The 18,544-nt window shown below is 43.9% G+C and overlaps 7 protein-coding genes across 7 annotated transcripts in view; 4 read left to right on the top strand and 3 right to left on the bottom strand.

Annotated features, from left to right (window-relative positions):
- Window positions 1-18,544, bottom strand: part of LOC126558058 (carboxypeptidase D) — a 195,372-nt gene that overhangs the window by 37,651 nt on the left and 139,177 nt on the right. The window lies entirely within an intron of this gene.
- LOC126558667 (TBC1 domain family member 7) lies at window positions 646-1,773 on the top strand. The gene is made up of 4 exons (XM_050214716.1): window positions 646-832; window positions 912-1,096; window positions 1,174-1,578; window positions 1,655-1,773. The coding sequence occupies exons 1-4, from the start codon at window positions 646-648 to the stop codon at window positions 1,766-1,768; spliced, it is 891 nt and encodes a 296-aa protein (XP_050070673.1). The 3' UTR covers window positions 1,769-1,773.
- LOC126558515 (GDP-fucose transporter 1) lies at window positions 1,783-3,012 on the bottom strand. The gene is made up of 2 exons (XM_050214538.1): window positions 2,939-3,012; window positions 1,783-2,846 (listed from the first exon to the last, which is right to left on the bottom strand). The coding sequence occupies exons 1-2, from the start codon at window positions 3,010-3,012 to the stop codon at window positions 1,919-1,921; spliced, it is 1,002 nt and encodes a 333-aa protein (XP_050070495.1). The 3' UTR covers window positions 1,783-1,918.
- LOC126557804 (DNA-directed RNA polymerase III subunit RPC3) lies at window positions 3,304-4,904 on the top strand. The gene is made up of 2 exons (XM_050213698.1): window positions 3,304-3,466; window positions 3,531-4,904. Exons 1-2 carry the CDS (start codon window positions 3,320-3,322, stop codon window positions 4,902-4,904), a joined length of 1,521 nt encoding a protein of 506 aa, XP_050069655.1. The 5' UTR covers window positions 3,304-3,319.
- On the bottom strand, window positions 4,986-5,944 carry LOC126559017 (60S ribosomal protein L10). The gene is made up of 2 exons (XM_050215113.1): window positions 5,576-5,944; window positions 4,986-5,318 (listed from the first exon to the last, which is right to left on the bottom strand). Exons 1-2 carry the CDS (start codon window positions 5,902-5,904, stop codon window positions 4,988-4,990), a joined length of 660 nt encoding a protein of 219 aa, XP_050071070.1. The 5' UTR covers window positions 5,905-5,944; the 3' UTR covers window positions 4,986-4,987.
- On the top strand, window positions 6,779-9,524 carry LOC126557162 (dolichyl-diphosphooligosaccharide--protein glycosyltransferase subunit STT3B). The gene is made up of 4 exons (XM_050212843.1): window positions 6,779-6,950; window positions 7,175-8,614; window positions 8,676-9,146; window positions 9,228-9,524. The coding sequence occupies exons 1-4, from the start codon at window positions 6,793-6,795 to the stop codon at window positions 9,493-9,495; spliced, it is 2,337 nt and encodes a 778-aa protein (XP_050068800.1). The 5' UTR covers window positions 6,779-6,792; the 3' UTR covers window positions 9,496-9,524.
- On the top strand, window positions 15,426-17,776 carry LOC126557302 (L-asparaginase). The gene is made up of 4 exons (XM_050213022.1): window positions 15,426-15,729; window positions 15,851-16,836; window positions 16,917-17,102; window positions 17,188-17,776. Exons 1-4 carry the CDS (start codon window positions 15,426-15,428, stop codon window positions 17,773-17,775), a joined length of 2,064 nt encoding a protein of 687 aa, XP_050068979.1. The 3' UTR covers window position 17,776.

Genomic DNA, 18,544 nt, shown 5'->3' with positions numbered 1-18,544 from the left:
GCATGCCTTACTAGACTCGTAGACTCGTATACCACGTAGTTGGATAGTCAGTCCTCACTACGGGGGACAGTCCGGGTGGGATTTGAATCCCAGTCCCGGTGGACCACCGGGCCGCCCCGGTGTTATTATTATTTTTAATTACTATACAAATTATAACTTATTATATTATTTTAAGTTATACCAATTAAAAAGACCAGCCTCGTTGCAAATAGTGCTTGGAGCATTTAAAACAAGCAAAACAAGGGAAAATGATGGGATTATTAAATTTATAACAAATTCATTTCTCATGTAAAACGGAGAATAACAGTACAGTAAATCTCAACATTACAAAACCATTACATCTATAATTACAAATAACGACTGCACCTGCCGCGTTTAAATATATCTTCATGTATTATTGCCAGAGTATTTTCACTGGGACACAAAAGCCGAAGAGTGATAAAACTTTCCGAAGTTTGACAATCAGATGATATGGTGCGAAGCTGTCAATAGAAGCACGTCGGTGTATTAGTACGCACTTTGTTGCTGTAAACATTTTGCTTCTACAAAGAAGCTGAATTGCATAAAGTATCCAGACTTATTGTATCGAATGTGATCAGGCAATCATTACAATCTGCTAAAACGTCGTAAACACGATTGTGCAATATGGCAGATGAACGTAATTTCCGCTCAACCTACTACGAAAAGGTTGGCTGCCGTGGAGTTGAAGAACGGAAATCTTTAGAAATTCTGCTAAAGGAGAAACCCCTCAACCTGACCAAGCTAACGCAGTTCTGCATTCGCTTCACCGTACCCAAAATACATCGAACCGTACTATGGAATTCACTGCTTGGTAAGCATCGCCGCATATCTTCTTTCAGCGGCAAAAAAAAAAATCTTCTATCGTTAAAACCCCTTTCCCTTATTTGCAGGCGTCACACCGGTATATGATAAATCCCGGGAATACGTTATGGAGCAACGCGTCGCTGTGTATAACGATCTGCTGAAAGCTTTGAAAACGATGCGAATAGTAGATGAGAATACTCCCACAGCTCGGGTGCTGTATGCAATGTGGTTGCTGGAGAAAAAACAGTTGTACCTCGGACGTGACATTACTGTAAGTTGTGGTATACTAGTATGTAAAATGTATCGGTTCGATAATAACCACCACCTCACCCATGGTACCATTCACAGCAAGAAAGCCATTTCTGTAACATCACAAAAGTGTTGTTGGAAATTTTCGATAACGACATCGAAACGTACTGGATGGCGAAAAGTTTGTATGATTACTCCGAAGAGGTGTCGCTGGAAATGGGAAAACTTTCCGATCTAACGTACACCATCCTGGAGAAGGAAGACAATGGATTGTACATCCATCTTAAGTCCTGTGATATGTTAACCGCATTGCCACTGTCCGATTGGTACCGATCTTTCTTTGCCGGTGTACTATCGGAACCGGCATTGATTCGCATCTGGGACAAGATATGTGGTGGAGCCATCAAAATTGTGGTTTTCGTGATGATCGAAATATTGCGCATGTTGCGACGGCGGGTCCTTCGTTGTGTCGATCAGAAGAGTCTCTTCGAATGTATCGATAGTGTAAGCTACTGTTACATTGGCGCTACCGAATCAAAGCCTAACTGAAAAATGATTTTCTTTCCCCTTTTCTAACCAGATAAAAAACGAACAGGAAACGGCCGACGTGATCGTTAACGGGGCGATCGAACTATGGCAACAGAACAAGGGCCACGAGTATATCCCGCAGTCAAAGGTAAAAACACTCAGTTAGTCAGTGCAGCCAACACTCTAAAAGAGCCGCCGTTCGCTTGAAAGTGCACTATGTTAATGGTTTTATTTTTAAGATACCTTTTGTTCAAAAAGTCATACCTGTGTGTACTTTTGTTTAAGGAGATAAGACATAAAACTAAAAAACTGTTACTCACACCTTCTGACTATTCATTTGTTCGCGATGCGTCTGGTCCATTTCGACCTGTTTGACGCGTGTATAAAAAGCCGATCCAAGCAGGACCACCACGTTCGACGTCCACCAGAGGAATGACTTGGTTTCCTGATACCAGGATGTTGCTATAATTGTTTGAGCGCACGCTTTAGCCGTACCGGAAATATTATGTGTGAGCGGCGAGGTAACCTTAATCTGTAGCGTTGTAACGAACCCGATGGCAAACCCACAAACGCCTCCAATAGTCATGACACCCCAAAACCACAGTTCAGCCAAGTGTTCGTAGTTCAACACTTGCTGCACCTCTCCGTTGATGATCATAAGGGGAATGAAAAGTACCGCTGAGTAGACATTGTTGTAGTAGCTTAGCAACCAAACTTCCTGGTTCACGTGCTGCAGCGTACGTTTAGTGTAGATCGAGTACAGCGAAAGGCTCAGCGATCCGAGCACTCCGAATATCGTACCGATCAGCGAGAATGACTCGGTCAAACTTTCCTGATCGACACCGATCCAAAATCCGGCCACGATCAACACGCAGCACAGGCTCGCTTTGGTGCTTGTTTTCTGTCCCAGCAAAACGTACGTCAACAGTACATTGAAAACGGTCGTCAACGAACGCCCGACGTAGTAGAAGGCAACACCGACGTACTTGAGGCACAGATTGTTCGTCGCTATCATTGCCGTGAACAGAATCGAGAGAGGGATCACTTTGCGGAACGTATCCCGATCGAACGGATTACCATTGGGAAAGGTGACGGTGCGTGGATAGCGTTTGCTAAGCATGCTCATCGTGAAACATATTGACGAGGAAGTGAGCACTTGAAACCACGTCACGAAAAGCGGCGCATCGAGCTTTAACCCGCTCAACAGTGCTTTGTTCACAAATACCGTCAGAATAGATATGATCCTACAATAAAACGAAAATAAAACCGTGATTAATTTCTGAAGTCAATAAGAATGTTAAGAGTGTTTTCTGTTTCCGGAGTTACGTTGACTCACCAATAGGCCGCTACAACAACTCCTATCCGAATGTATTTGGTGAACAGATTTTCCTTTTCCAATGGTTGATACATGGTTAGCGTGTCTTGTTGTGGTTGCAACTACTACTTGACGGTAACTATCATCGTTTTTAGGAACTATTCTATTAGCTCTTATCGATACAACGTCGATATCTAGTTTTATTGTTTTACTTTGCTCGAAGCGGTTCCTTGTTTGCGTGTGTGTGTTAATTTAAGTTTGCTTTGTTTACAAATGCACTTGCTGACATCTGTCAAAACGTACCGGGATCCTACCCAAGGATGTAAACAAATGCCACCAAAGCCCGGCGAAACGTGCTAGTAAATTACATCGTGTAGCATCTTGCAAATGTAAATTCGAAAAATGTCCATCCAACAAGGAAAGCTATGCTCGCGCATCATCGAACAACATTTCGGAGAAGTTGTACGAACTGTGGTGGACGATCTGTACGCGTCAATTGCAAAACCTTTGTCGCAAATTATTCGTTCAACGGGATTAACCAAATCGGAGGTACTTTGAAACCGGAGATAGTATTGCTTGGAGGTTAGATAACTTTACGTTTACCTTGTTTTAGGTGTGCAAATCGTTGGCCGTATTGATAAAATTCAACTTGGTAGGATTCGAGCTGAACAAATCTCGCCGAATGTACGAATATCGCTTACACCACGATCACGTCGTGATGATCCTACGCTACCCACGCTACGTGCACCTGATACAGACCAAGTTTGGTCACGAATCGGCCGTGTTGATGGAAGAATTGCTTCGTTCCGGTACACAAACTGCATCATACATCATCGTAAAGTCGATGTCGAACGTGGACGGTAAGGATAACAATACTCTCGCGTTGCTAAGAGATAAATTCGTCGACTTGGCCAATGAACATTACATCATTCGTGCACCGGAACCGTATCCAAGCGATGGCAATGCTGAACTAATGGAACTTTGTCACGATATTCCCAACCCGTTCGTGATGCCGGAGCTGGACTTACGAATTTTGAAAGATCTGCACGACGGAAAGGCGCTCAAAGCACCGGACGAAAATGTACACTGGTTGGTAAATGTGGAACAGTTTCACATTGACTTTCGCAACACGGTCATGGTTACTGCGATCGAAAGACTCATTGATGGCAATGCAGGCGAGTGCATGAAGTACTTGCTGCAGCTGATGCGCGAACGCACCAACCCTTGGGAAGCAGTTTCAAACCCTATTGCTCTCGTCGACTTAAGGCAGCGCTGCGAACGAAAGTCCCAGAATGTGGAAATGTTGCGGTACCTCGATCAGTACATCTCCGTGATGGAATCGAACGAGTATCTCTCCAAGTTCGACACCAAGGGTGGTGGTCAGTTTACCGTGAATGTGAAGAAAATCTTCGAACAGCTGACGTGGGCCTGTATTGAAAATATTATCGTTGAAAAGTATGGCTCAAAAGCGGCTCGGATATTCCGCGTGATTCGTATGAAAAAATACGTCGAACAGGAAGACATCCAGAAGGAGGCCATGGTTCCGGCAAAGGAAGCGAAACAGTTAACATACAAACTGCTTGAGGAGAACTTTCTGCAGATCCAAACGTTCCGTAAACCGGGCGGCGGTAATGCGGGCGCGCCGAAATCTTTCTTTCTATTTTACGTAAACCAACCCCAGATCGTATCGATGCTGTTGGAGCTGAGCTACAAGGCGTTGTACAATTCGATCACACGCCTAACGCACGATAAGACCGTTAACAAGCGTTTGATTGAGAAGAGCCAACGGTTGGAAAGTATAGTGGAGACGATGAAAGAGCGAGGAGAATCGGATGCGTACATTAACGAAATTTTGGAAACACTCACACCACCGGAACAGGAAATATTGGCCAAGGTAAAGCTGCGCGTGAAGAGTCTCTACAGCGCGGAGATAGGGATAGATGAAACCATCTTTATGCTGAAGCTGTATCAGCAATATCAGAAATAAACAAGCTGAATCATTCTGCTGCTAAAGAGTTTTTACTTTATTTCAAGTAAAAAAGGTATTGATAAGCCTTTGCAACGAACGCTTTAAGCTGCAAATCGATCACGTTGGTGTTGTTCCCACTTAACCAGTGGGCCGTGATCGTTGCGGAACTGGACACCGCATCCGTCCTGTACCAGACGTCCCTCTTCGTTGTGCTTCTGGTAGACATCACGATCGTACTTGGTGAAGCCCCACTTCTTCGAAACGAAGATCTTCTGACGTCCCGGGAACTTGAACTTCGCACGACGCAGTGCCTCAATGACCTGCGCCTTGTAACGGTCGCTCGAGCGTACCGACATGATCGGCTGTCCAATGTGGACACGGGCAACCGTACCCTGCGGTTTTCCGAACGCACCACGCATTCCAGTTTGGAGCCTGTGTAGGGCGAGAACAAAAAAAGAAGAAAAAGAAAACAAAACATGTTAACAGATTAGTAGGGGATGGATACGAATTTCGCATTTTTCGGGATATTAAATTGCTAAAAGTAAAATCAGTCAATTGTCAACGTGATTTAAGGGTAATCATGCCAGATTCATAACCCAATGCTCTGTAAATGGCTATATCATCATAGGGACAGCGATTGAAGCGGATAAGTGACACTTTGCACACTTGTCGAGATAAACGACACTTACCGATCAGCTCCGGCACAGGACAACATCTTGTTGATGCGAATTACGTGGAACGGATGCAGACGCATACGGATGTGGAACTGGTCCTTGCCGCAGTATTTCACCAGATACTTATTGCAGCAAATACGGCCCGCTTCCAGCGCCTCGGAGCTAAGCTGCTCATACTCATCCGATACCAGATGAACGCAGAGGGGGAAATCTTCCACCGATGCCTTCTTGCGGCCCAAGTCGAAGATACGGATTTTGGGGTCCGGAACACCACGACAGAACCGGGATTTCGGGTAGGGCTTATTTTTACAGTAACGATAACATCTTGCCGGTCGGCGACCCATTTTTCTGCGATGCACACACGTGCGAACCGTCCGACGTTCGAAGAAAAAGAGGAAAGGATGTCAAACAATTTGTAGCGCGTTGATTTTTTGACGGCCAACGGGCTGGCTCATCGCGTGTGCGATTTGTTCGATTTTGACAATTATGATCAGTACAATAAGACGAGATTGCTGGACAATGTTATTTTTATTTTACTGTTTTAGTTGTTCGTACAAAATAATTAAGACACATCTTTCTTTGAGGTTAATTAGTTTAAAACAATTGTATGACAATTTGTACAATGAAAACAAACGAAAATCCTGGATTTTCGTTTGGTGACCAAAATTCGACATCGAGTCTTATCTTCGAAAGCATAGTTTCGAACTTAAATTTTGAAACCATTCGAACATAGCAATACGCTGTCAACGCAACGTCACCACTTTTTTATCAACTGTTGGCCGTCAGCAAAAAGGAAAAAAAGAAGGCAATTTGCTGGAATTGCGGCTGGCCAGTAGTTAATTGTTTCCCCGGTGTTTTCTTAACTCGACCCGTGGAGTTTCCACGGTTTTTGGTCGCAAAATGGCACTGTAACAACGGCCATTAGCAATCGAACTGGACTGATATAGAAGCACACCCGGCTTACAACAGCTTCCAGCGTGTTTTTGACCGATTTTAGTGTGTTTTGTGTGGATTTTTCTTTTGCCTTTCATCCCATCGCTTCGGTTTCGCCTGGACCGTACTGCTAGAGGTAGCCGCGGGTGGAGGTGGTTGTGGTTTTGTAGGTGTGCGTGTATCCGCGCCGTGAAAAACGCAACAATCTTCTGCAAGAGAAGTTTTTCTCGCTGACGGAAGGACTTGAGGAGGAAAAACACCGTTACACAAAAAAAAAAAAAAAACGACGAGGGATCACCATGAATCGTTCCACCAAGAGCACCACACTCCGCAAGACGGCCGGCTATTCTAGTTTGATAACGTTCGCCGTCCTGTTGCTGGCATGGCTGTGTGGCTTCTCCAGCCGGCTGTTTGCTGTGATCCGGTTCGAAAGCATAATCCACGAATTCGATCCATGGTAAGTACGGCCCAGGTTCCAGAAACAAAGTATGGGATAGAGTGGAGGAGGGGTTCGTGGAGGAACTCACTAACGATTACGTGTCTCTTGAGGCGATTGTTTTGTTTTCGTACGTGGCCGCTTCACGCACACACACTCACAGCAGCGTGTAGCGAGCGTATCAAACATTAATTAGCTCACCTTTCTTTCTATATTTTTTCCTGTCTCTTTTTTTCCCCGTTCAGGTTCAATTACCGTGCCACGGCACACATGGTGGAGAATGGATTCTACAAGTTCCTGAACTGGTTCGATGAATCCGCCTGGTATCCGTTGGGCCGTATCGTCGGCGGTACCGTATACCCGGGGCTTATGATCACGTCCGGTGGTATCCATTGGCTGCTCCATACGCTCAACATTCCGGTGCACATTCGCGATATTTGCGTGTTTTTGGCACCGATCTTCAGCGGCCTTACCGCCATCTCGACGTACCTGCTGACGAAGGAGCTATGGTCGGCCGGTGCTGGACTGTTTGCTGCCAGCTTCATCGCTATCGTGCCCGGTTACATTAGCCGCTCAGTGGCAGGATCGTATGATAATGAGGGTATTGCCATTTTTGCCCTCCAGTTCACGTACTATCTGTGGGTGAAGTCGGTGAAAACGGGTAGCGTGTACTGGGCGGCATGTACTGCCCTGTCGTACTTCTACATGGTGTCCGCGTGGGGCGGTTACGTGTTCATCATAAACCTCATCCCGCTGCATGTGTTTGTGCTGCTAATAATGGGCCGCTACTCGCCCCGCTTATTCACATCCTACACGACGTTCTACATCCTTGGATTGATCCTTTCGATGCAAATTCCGTTCGTTGGTTTCCAGCCGATTCGTACGAGCGAACATATGGCCGCTTCCGGTGTGTTCCTGCTCCTATTCGCCGTTGCCGTGCTAAAGCATGTACAGACCGTACTTTCGAAGCAGGAATTTAAGCGATTGTTCCTGATCGGTGGTTTACTGGCGGCCGGTGTCGTATTTGCCGGTGTCGTGCTGCTTACGATGCTGGGCGTAATTGCACCGTGGAGCGGTCGTTTCTATTCGCTGTGGGACACGGGATACGCCAAAATTCACATTCCCATCATTGCGTCCGTGTCCGAGCATCAACCGACGACGTGGTTTTCATTCTTCTTCGATCTACACATTCTGGTGTGCACGTTCCCGGTGGGGCTGTGGTATTGCATCAAGAAGATTAACGATGAGCGTGTATTCGTTGTGCTGTACGCGATCAGTGCGGTGTACTTTGCCGGCGTAATGGTGCGTTTGATGCTGACCCTAACGCCTGTCGTGTGTATACTGGCCGGGGTCGCATTTTCCGGCCTGCTGGAAGTATTCCTGAAGGAGGACAATGCAGCCGGTGTTAAGGACAGTGGGGTGGAAGGCGAGGGAGAAGATGCCAGCGGAGAGAAGAAACAAATGTACGATAAGGCAGGCAAACTTAAGCACCGCCCAAAGCATGACCTTTCGTCGCACAGCGCACACGGAGAGCAGAATACGGGGCTTGGTTCGAACGTGAAAAATATGGTAATTGTTGCCATCTTAATGTTGCTCATGATGTTTGCGGTTCACTGTACGTGGGTTACGTCGAACGCGTACAGCAGTCCCTCGATTGTGCTGGCATTCTACAACAGCAACGATGGGTAAGAGAAAGCGATTGAAATCCGAAGATCGCTTTTTTAATTACTTTCTTTTTTGTTCCAGCACTCGCAACATTCTGGACGATTTCCGTGAGGCTTACTACTGGCTGTGGCAGAATACAGCACCGGATGCGCGCGTAATGTCCTGGTGGGACTATGGCTATCAGATAGCGGGTATGGCAAACCGGACAACACTAGTGGATAATAATACTTGGAACAACAGTCACATCGCGCTCGTCGGCAAAGCAATGTCTTCACCGGAAGATAAAGCATACGAAATTATGACCTCGCTCGATGTGGATTACGTGCTGGTGATCTTCGGTGGTGTGATCGGATACTCGGGCGACGATATCAACAAGTTCCTCTGGATGGTGCGCATTGCGGAGGGTGAACACCCGAAGGATATACGCGAAAGCGATTATTTCACCGATCGGGGTGAGTTCCGTATCGATGCGGAGGGTGCACCGGCACTGCTGAACTGTTTGATGTACAAGCTTAGTTACTACAAGTTTGGAGAATTGAAGCTGGACTACAGGTAAGTGGGTTAAACGGCGGCGTCGCTACCGCGCACGTGCTTCTTGATTTAAAATGACCGTTTGCTTTCTGCCTTTTACAGAGGTGCTGCTGGATACGATCGCACCCGCAATGCTGTGATCGGCAATAAGGACTTTGAGCTGACGTACCTCGAAGAGGCGTACACGAGCGAACATTGGCTGGTGCGCATCTATCGTGTGAAGAAACCACACGAGTTTAACCGGCCCGCTCTGAAACCGGACGAGCGGGTATTACCGGCCGGTGAGCTCGTGTCACGCAAAACATCCAAACGAAGGAAAGGATTAATCAAAAACCGTCCCGTAGTGGTGAAGGGCAAGAGGAACAAGTAAGCAGTGCTATCACGTGGTCGAACCGTAATGTCGAACTTCAAAAGGTTATGTTTCACTTTTGGAGGGAGAAGTTGTGTTGATTCCCTGTCCATATGGAGGGCGGAGAAGTTTAATAACAAAACGGCAAAAATAGATCCTCGATTTTTGTGCAACTAGAAGCGCGGCCCCCAGCACTGTGACAAAATGCTGTGAAAAGTTGAAAAACAATAGCCTACCACTTACTTACCTTATTCCTCAATATTTCAATCGATCGGATTTGTGGTCACAAAAATATGAAGGTGTCGCCAAAACTTTTATCTCATTGGTTCTCTTTATAGTAGTTTATAGTAGGACTGCTCTCGACGGGGGCAGAAAATAAAGATGGAACTGGAATAAAAACTAAAAAAAAGCAAATTTAAAATCAATGGGAGCAAATGCAATAAAAAAGTAGGCAAAGTAGTTTCACCTTTGCCATGAAAATTCATCAATTCGATAAAAAACCACTTTGGTTCGGCTATTCGAATGTGTTTTTGATGCACCATCTAGTTTCTTTGTAGGTTTTATTCCATACCTAGCATTTTGATTTTCTCCTCATGCACTTTCTCTTCGTACAACGCGTGTTAGCTTTGCTATGCTCTGGATCTGCGATCCCGTCAGTTTTTTGTTTATGCACCTTAATATACAGAGAGGAAAAAGAGGAATGTGTTTGCATTTACGTGGAAAATTTTCGCTGTTAAACGTTCCACTCAAATAGAGGCAACAAAAAAGCAAAACTCAAATACAAAGAAATGAACAAATACAATTAGAACTAGAAATCAGATGAGTAAAACAACAATAGTGAAGACTATTTGGCGAAACAACAAGTACTAATTAATAACCTCAAGGCATACTTCGCCTATGCCTACGAAAGCATGTCTTACTTGTTTAGTTGATTAAAATGCTATCGCGTTCTGTTACCATGGAAACGTAAATTTTATTGGACATGAGCATGGCAATAGTGGTGGGTGCCGTTGTAACTGATCGATTTCGATCGTTGCCTTGTTTGAGGATCGATCCAATTAGGACCTGTGTGTTTATTTGTGCTCATCCATTGCCAACGATCTGCTCTGAGATATCGGGCGCATGAGAGCAAAAGTAGAAAAGTTAAAGAAGAAGAATAATAAACAAAACGATCAACGATGGAGACTCCTAGCCGAACACTGAATACAACTTAAGGCGGAAAAAATAAAATCACACACAAACACACCGAAGAGTGACATGAAATCAGCTTTCGTGCACTGTTTATTTATTTTATTATTTATTTAGTAAACCTTTATTTATTAATTTGTTTGCCCTTTACGATAAGAATTAAAAATATATTGACTTACACATGGTTAAGGCATTATGGATCGAGGAGAGTAGCTTTTAGAAACCGGATGTTTTAGGAAATTGGAAAGGATGGTGCGGATTAAGATGTTTTAGCGAAATTCCACAGTCTCATCATTATCATCATTATCATAGATCTTCCCAAAGAGGGGCCGAACCTGGAGAAAGACTACTGGAGTTCCTCAATGCGGTTTCTGTGAACTTTATGCCGAGCATCTCTAACCAACGAGCGGAAAGTAAAGTAACTACAAACATTAAGAGCCTCTGCTCTGTTGATAATCGATTCGATTCCTGTATTCCCAAGTCCATAAAGTCCAAATGGACCAAATATTGAGGACAGGAAATCTGGATAAAGAATAGAAGCACGAGAGATGCTAAACAATAAGACCAAATGTACAAAAAGATGTCTTGGAGAGTTATTAATAAATTTTCAATTTGCCAAGAAGGTATTCCACAGCCCCCAGTTCGGCACGAGGCGTCGCGGAACACAACAAGTTTGCAGGATCTGGTGAACTGGGGGGGTGTTGTCGGAGATCGGCCACCTGCCATCGGAGATGGATGGAAAACTACAGCCTGGTATCGATTATCCTTGATAATTATTGTTGACTGGGCCATGTCACGACCATGTGCTCTAGAGTGAGCAAGCCAACGAGCGAGCGAGAGAGAGAGAGAGAGAGAGAGAGAGAGAGAGAGAAAGAGAGAGAGAGAGCGATAAGGACACTACGTTCAAAGATTTTTTGGGACAACAGTCTCAAGACCTAATTTCGAGCGATCGAGTAAGAACTATCGAACAATTATCGAATTCTTATTGCAATAATTGTGCCAACAGTATGGTTTCCATTTCTTGATGATCAAATTCCAATGTAGTAATGTGTCGAAAATCAAATGAGATTACGGCTGGTAGAGTTCTGTGTAGCAGAATCACAAGGAATACGGCCAAGAATATTGATCCTTGAAAAACTACAATGCATGAATGAACCGCCACTATATGCTTCCAGACGTTTCACTCCGCTCACCCGGTTTGTGGGAAAATACGGTAATATATTTGAAATTTTAGGGTAGCTGGAATAACCCACGATTGTTTTTGTTTCCAGCCTTTCCAGCCAGGAGAAAGAAGTGTGGTGAAAAAGTGTGTACCGCACATCGGGTTTGGCAGAATTTGGAATTCTGACTGTGAGTTCCTAGCAGGATGGTAAATATTTTGAAGCCATCGAAAAGATCAATTAGATATGCGGTAAAGTGTAAAGATCGCATTTTACACTTCTACTCGCATAACAACGGAAAAAGTAGGATAATTTCTTGCCAATTCGCTAAATGGTGCGACTGTTGTGTCGGTGGGCCCGTCTCTCTGGACCGTTGCGTTATCTCTGGGTGCTGGAGTAAAGTGTGGTGCGGCAAGGCAGAAGGAATCGGTGCGGTTTCGCATGTTTGCCGACCCTGTTGACTGTGTGTTGCGCGTTGTCGCGTGCGTCCGTGTTGTTTTCTCGTTGAGCCTCAAGAAGCGGTAGCTAGGTTGGTTGGGGCTGATGCTACGTTTGCCTTCAAATTGACCGGTTCGTTCATTGGCGCGCTTCAGTCAGTGAGTGGACGTTGGGCAGTAAGTGAGCGCGCGAATAACGTTCGCGCAAGTGTGATTGGTTGGAAAAATAGCGTCTAAAAGGAGATACATTTGAAGCAGAAGTAATTCCCATCTTTACAGAGTGCATAAGTTTTAGTGATTTTTTTAAAATAATTTAAAAAAAACGGAATATCTGGTAAATAATTCAATGCCAGTGATAACGTACCACAAAAAGCCTTGAAAATAATATTACAACAATTGAATATGTTGTAAGTTTTGCGGGTTGTAAAAGATGTAAAGCAAATATTTGACCTACTCAGTACAGGAATTCAGTGAAACGCAAACAGTCTCCCTCTGATAAGAAGCAATTGAAGTTACTCTTGGCTAGAGGAACGTGGATAAATCTTTCCGTCCCTAAGAAACCGTGCGCTATCATATGTTTTCAGGTTGAAGTTGACCTACTTAACCGATGTCACTGTGTGTGTGTGTGTGCACACCGGAAAATCATGCAAGCCGAGAGTTTCTGCCACACGTTTCGTGCGGTTTTCGGCAGTAATTATGTTGCCGATGCGTGCGCACAGCGGGCCAGTCGGGAGGCTTCCGTGACAGAAGAATGCTCTCCAGTACTGTACAATATTTAGCAAAGGGAAGTTAGTCCAAGGTGAAGTTGTGCTTGTAGCCACGTAGTGTTGTTGTGCATTGGTTATTAATTTTACCATTGGTAAAGCTTTCACAAAACGGGTGTGTGTGTGTGCATTCATGTGTTGCAGTTGCAGGTAATTGTGGCTAGAAATCAAGAAAGTGGTGACCCTGCACAAGGTCGGCACATGATTACCCTTTGCGTGTTGTGTGTGGTTGGTGTGTTTGCTGGGGCGCGTGAAAAGTGGAGCATTACTGACACGTAGCTAGCAAATCGTTAATCGATTGTACACAAACTGTTAAATGAGGAATTATTAAAGTGTTTAATCGTTGGTAAAATTCCGCTTCTCGTGGTGTAATGCTTTGGGAGATGGATCAGTCTGCATTCAAACTATAAATAGCCGAGTGCATAGTTCAACGCACCAGAGTGTTACGTAGCGATGCATCTGTTGCCACCAAGTAGAAATAGTGCTTTGAATTTTCGCATTAATTTTATAAATGCCAACACCGGCGAAGATTTGATGTGAATACCGACTTCTTCTAAATAGCTTTTTGCTAGTTTTTTAATCACCGATAATTTTTCGCATCAGTCCGGAAACCGTGGTTCGGTGGTTAGGATGATATTGACGCCGGTTTTTTATACCGAAAAATCCGCACATCAAATTATTTACAATTTATAGCCCCGTACGCAAGCCTGACTATTCAGACACGGATACAGTGACAGACAATAGATTAAGACCACCTGCTATTGTACATAGAATCGATCCAGTTTTTTTAAAATAAAGTTGAACATTTTGCAAAACGTTCCTATCATAAAAAAAACGTAATTAAATCAATCCTTATCTCGCCATTCTGATGAAAATATGACCAAACCACACAAGATCATAAAATTAAACCGTTTATCCATTTTGAAAACTCTAATTAAAAAATCTTTATAGTTTTGGACATCTCCTTTTTACTTTTTTCAACGCTAGAGTTAGTTAGCTTGGATAGTACAAAAGTTAGATATTTTTAGGTCTCAAACCCGTTAAACTTTTTTCAGATTTTTGCTTCTTGCACAATCATTTATGAGCTTATAAATGAAAAAAATCGCTCTCTGATGAACAATCAATTAAAATTTGGTAAAGTTTTTTTTTATGTCAAGAAGGTTGATCTGGTTGATATTCCTATATTTTGGTAACGCTACACCGAGTAGAAGTGTCGATAGCAGCATTTTAAAAAGCAGGTATAGACGTAGTGTTAATCTATTGCCTATAACTGTATCAGCAATATAAGGATATAAGCGAATCAAATATGATAGAAAAACAATGTTCCTCTAAATAGTAGTGTTTTAAAAGAAGATGAAGAGAAGAATACTCAATAGTGTGATGTCTAATCAACATCAATGTTAAGAGAAAAGTTAATCTTAGCTAATTTTTATTCCGTTCGTTACGAAGAATGAAAGTTGGAGATCTTCAATCAATCGTGAGAAGAACGACTGGGGTGCATCAAGCCATAGATAATTTTTGTGGGGTAATGCTTGATCGAGGTTCAAATACCTCTCCCCTATCCGCTATCTAACAACGTTGTATCAGCAAGTCTAGTAAGCCAAGTAAGCAAGTTAATAAGCCAAGAAGAAGAAAAGAATGGTTGCAAAGGAGCCAAAAAAGTTTAACGTACCATTAAAAAGTCGAGCAGAACAGAGCTCTGAACGGCTGGATGGTAGATGGTATTAATGTAGGAATAAAATGATAAAGGAAAACTCAATTTATGCATCTATAATGTTGTACTGCAATGTAATGAGTAATGTAAAGAAAAATCTATGGAACTAAGCAATTGAGCGCATGAGATAAGACGTAAATTATGAATCGTTCAAATTCAATGGCAATAACTACACAGTTTAGGAATCTGTTTCAGAAGTATAAAAACAGTGGGAAGAAAGTTCTTTTGCCAAGAGTTATTTCGTGTAGCCACGTGTAGACCGCGTTAAATTGATCAGTATTTAATGAGATTCCAAATTCCAAATCATTTTTTCACTTCTGTCTGAGCAAACAAGCCTTAGGCGACGGACATGACTCCTTTATGAATAAACATGACTGGTGGTGACGATGATGATTCTGGTTTTCAGCTCAGTTTCATCAGCCGCTTCAAAGTTCAATGATACGTCACACAACGCAAAACATGCTCCGGGGATGAAATTTTGGAGCGTCTGTTATCATTTTTGTATCTAGCATTAAGATTTGTTTAAATTTTAATTCGTTGAGCAAATTTGTTATTTAAAAGGATAGTATCATCAGCAACGTAAATTAAACAACTTGCGCTACGTACTTCTTTCAGCCATCAATACAGGAGTTTTAGTGTTTGCTTGATCGATTTGTAACGAAACGAACAGACCGGTGCTGCTGGACACATGATGGATGTTGCGGATCAGAAACCCGCCCCTACATCACCTTCCCCAGACAGTGACGATGATACACCCCTCGCCATCAAGCTGAAGACGAACCAAAACGGTAACACGGCCAACAACGTGACCCATTCGCCCTGGAAGCGTAAACAGTTGGTTGACGTAAATCCGCACGGCAGCCTCGATCTGAGCAAGCTGTCCATGCGGCGAAACTCGAGCTATGGCAAGCTACCGTCCGAAGCACCCGAAGCGAAAGTGCTCGTCATATACACCGGCGGTACGATCGGTATGATGCGAAACGAGAAAAATGGTACGTCTGACAATGATTAGCACCCCGTCACATTATACGAATGAAGCAGTAAGCATTTAAGTGTTGAATTTTATATCTCGATTGCTTGTTTATTTGCACGCGTTTGCCTCCCCGCGGATAGCGCTCGAGCCGCGGCCGTACGAGTTTGTGCGCAAAATACGCCAATACCCAAACATGCACGACGACGTGTACGCCACCAAGCGGTACGGGCCGGCGAAAAATATGGCCCCACTGGTACTGCCGTACGTGGAAGGGCAACATCGCCGAATTCTGTATCAAATTTCCGAGTATGAACCATTGCTGGATTCATCTAACATGAGCATAAGTGACTGGGTACGTATAGCGACGGATATTCGTCAGTCGTACGAGTTCTTCGACGGTTTCGTCATATTGCATGGGACGGACACACTGTCCTACACCGCTTCGGCCCTATCGTTCATGTTTGAAAATTTGGGGAAAACTATCATCATCACCGGATCGCAGATACCGATCTTTGAAACGCGTACAGATGGCAAGGACAACTTCACGTCGGCCTTGATCCTGGCTGGCAACTACGTCCTGCCGGAGGTGTGTATTTTCTTCAATAGCCGCCTATTTCGGGGCAATCGTACGATCAAGGTTAGCAGTGAATCATTGGATGCGTTCAACTCACCGAATGCAGCTCCACTCGCCAAAATGGGCATCAATGTGGAGGTTGATTATCGTGTTATCTTCCGACCCTGCACAGTGGACAAGTTCACCGTGCATCTGCAAATGGATGAAAACGTGGGACTGTTGCGACTGTTTCCGAGCATCTCGGTAGCGACGGTTAATGCTTTCTTGCGTGCACCGATGCGAGGCGTAGTGCTGCAGACGTACGGTGCTGGTAATTTTCCAACGAACCGAGCCGATTTGATCGAGGCACTGAAAGAAGCAAACGAACGCCAGGTATTGATCGTAAACTGTACGCAGTGCAATGAGGGTGCTGTGTGTGATCTGTACGAAACGGGACGACAACTGCAGGAAGTTGGCATTATACCGGGGTACGATATGACACCGGAAGCCGCTCTGGCGAAGCTGTCGTACGTGCTCAGCAAACAGGAATGGGATTGGGAAGTAAAGAAGAAGGTACGTGAACGGGAAATTGAGACATGTTGGGATTTTGATTCTATTTTCAAAAATGTTTGTGCTTGTTTTCCTCTCAACAGATGATGAAAAGTAATCTACGTGGAGAGCTCACATGTGAAAAGCCTCCAGAAATGCAAGAGTACGATCTAATAGATGCAGTCGCACGAACCCTCCATCTTACCTCAACCAAGGAATTGGGCCAGCTAAAGTCATCCCTGTTTCCTGCGATGGTCAACACGGCTGTCTTGGCGGGAGACGTGACAAAGGTATAGTAATAGTAGATTTGATTGGGGATCTGCTAGTTCTGATTACTAATTCCCTTACATTCTTCTCCCTCACTCTCTATTTTAGCTGACGAACTTGAAAAACTACGGTGCAAACATGTCGGCTGAAAACTACGATCACCGTACGGCACTGCATGTGGCCTGCTGCGAAGGAAACATCGAGATGGTACAGTATCTCCTGCAGAACGGTGCAGCCGTACATATACGCGACCGGTACGATCGTACGCCGCTGATGGATGCGATCATGCACGATCACCACCAAGCAATACGGTTGCTGATAAAGTGTGGTGCCCATCTGACCGGTTCGATACGTGCCATTGGTGATGGGTTGTGTGCAGCGGCCGCACGCAATCAACAAGTGCGGCTAGAATCGTACCGGATTGCGGGTGCCGATTTTTCGCAGGAAGACTCATGTGGCCGTACCGCGCTACATGTGGCTGCGCTTTACGGACACGCGGAGATCGTGCAGTATCTGTTGAAGAACTATGCCGAACTGAATGCCATCGATTATCTTGGCCTCACGCCGTTGGACTATGCAATGAAAGCGAACTCCGAGACGGTTATACCTTTGTTGGAGAGTCATGATGCACGTCGGGGCGAGGAACTATCGTTCGATTCGGACAAGCGGCTCTCGATGAAAGATTCGTTCGATTAAAGGGGAGTCGAGCATTGGCAAGGGAGTGGCTTTCGGTAGTATTGTGATAATAAATGGTAAAACTAAATTGCTATTGTGGATATTGCCAAGTGGCTGCGTTTTTTAGCTAACTAGAGTGGTACTACACAAGTGCAAGTTAACGTAGCATTGTAACGAATAGATGGTAAGAACTGTAGGATCGAATTAACTGATGTTAGTTTTATCATGCCATGTAGGAATGTTTAATAAAAATAGACATTTCATGAGTAATTTTCAATTTAATTATTCATGTTGAGGCACCAAACAAATCAAGCCCGCTTTGAGTTTGACACGCCTTACTCAAACCATCGTTATGGCTGCGTACTTGATTCGTCGGATCTAGGCTGCGTTCTTTATGTTTCTGTTTTAGGATGCATTTAATTTTTATAAATCCAAACTGATTCTGGTTTCTGATCAGAGGACAACTCTGGTGAAAAGCAGATTCTTAATAACATTTTTTTCCTCTCTACGTACAAAAAGTTTAAAAGTTGCATCTCGCCAGCAGGCGTTAAGAATATTTTTAACTCCAAAAATTGTGTTTATTTGAATTTAAACAGAATTTAAAAAGGGTAACATTTGCTTGCGGTAACATTATCAAACTAAGGAACTCAAATTTTAATAGTAACATTTTTAATATTTGTAAGGTGCCTTGTATGCATTATTATTATATCTTCTTAACATTTTATTGTAAAATGTTATATCAAGTCGTTTTTGTTTAAATTTGATACTACTTTTGCAAAGGATCATTTAA

Source organism: Anopheles maculipalpis, chromosome 2RL (genome assembly GCF_943734695.1).
Source record: "Anopheles maculipalpis chromosome 2RL, idAnoMacuDA_375_x, whole genome shotgun sequence".
Classification (NCBI taxonomy): domain Eukaryota; kingdom Metazoa; phylum Arthropoda; class Insecta; order Diptera; family Culicidae; genus Anopheles; species Anopheles maculipalpis.
The sequence above is the reverse complement of the archived record's forward strand: the minus strand, read 5'-3'. Positions and strand labels throughout refer to the sequence as shown.

Bases quoted from the DNA above. Each gene is read 5' to 3' on its own strand.
- LOC126558667 (XM_050214716.1), top strand. From the start codon at position 646: ATGGCAGATGAACGTAATTTCCGCTCAACCTACTACGAAAAGGTTGGC. The intron at 833-911 runs GTAAGCATCGCC...CCTTATTTGCAG, and splicing joins ACTATGGAATTCACTGCTTG to GCGTCACACCGGTATATGAT. The intron at 1,097-1,173 runs GTAAGTTGTGGT...TACCATTCACAG, and splicing joins ACCTCGGACGTGACATTACT to CAAGAAAGCCATTTCTGTAA.
- LOC126558515 (XM_050214538.1), bottom strand. From the start codon at position 3,012: ATGTATCAACCATTGGAAAAGGAAAATCTGTTCACCAAATACATTCGG. The intron at 2,847-2,938 runs GTGAGTCAACGT...GTTTTATTGTAG, and splicing joins GTTGTTGTAGCGGCCTATTG to GATCATATCTATTCTGACGG.
- LOC126557804 (XM_050213698.1), top strand. From the start codon at position 3,320: ATGTCCATCCAACAAGGAAAGCTATGCTCGCGCATCATCGAACAACAT. The intron at 3,467-3,530 runs GTACTTTGAAAC...ACCTTGTTTTAG, and splicing joins CGGGATTAACCAAATCGGAG to GTGTGCAAATCGTTGGCCGT.
- LOC126559017 (XM_050215113.1), bottom strand. From the start codon at position 5,904: ATGGGTCGCCGACCGGCAAGATGTTATCGTTACTGTAAAAATAAGCCC. The intron at 5,319-5,575 runs GTAAGTGTCGTT...CGCCCTACACAG, and splicing joins TCCTGTGCCGGAGCTGATCG to GCTCCAAACTGGAATGCGTG.
- LOC126557162 (XM_050212843.1), top strand. From the start codon at position 6,793: ATGAATCGTTCCACCAAGAGCACCACACTCCGCAAGACGGCCGGCTAT. The intron at 6,951-7,174 runs GTAAGTACGGCC...TTCCCCGTTCAG, and splicing joins ATCCACGAATTCGATCCATG to GTTCAATTACCGTGCCACGG. The intron at 8,615-8,675 runs GTAAGAGAAAGC...TTTTTGTTCCAG, and splicing joins TTCTACAACAGCAACGATGG to CACTCGCAACATTCTGGACG.
- LOC126557302 (XM_050213022.1), top strand. From the start codon at position 15,426: ATGATGGATGTTGCGGATCAGAAACCCGCCCCTACATCACCTTCCCCA. The intron at 15,730-15,850 runs GTACGTCTGACA...CCCCGCGGATAG, and splicing joins GATGCGAAACGAGAAAAATG to CGCTCGAGCCGCGGCCGTAC. The intron at 16,837-16,916 runs GTACGTGAACGG...TCCTCTCAACAG, and splicing joins ATTGGGAAGTAAAGAAGAAG to ATGATGAAAAGTAATCTACG.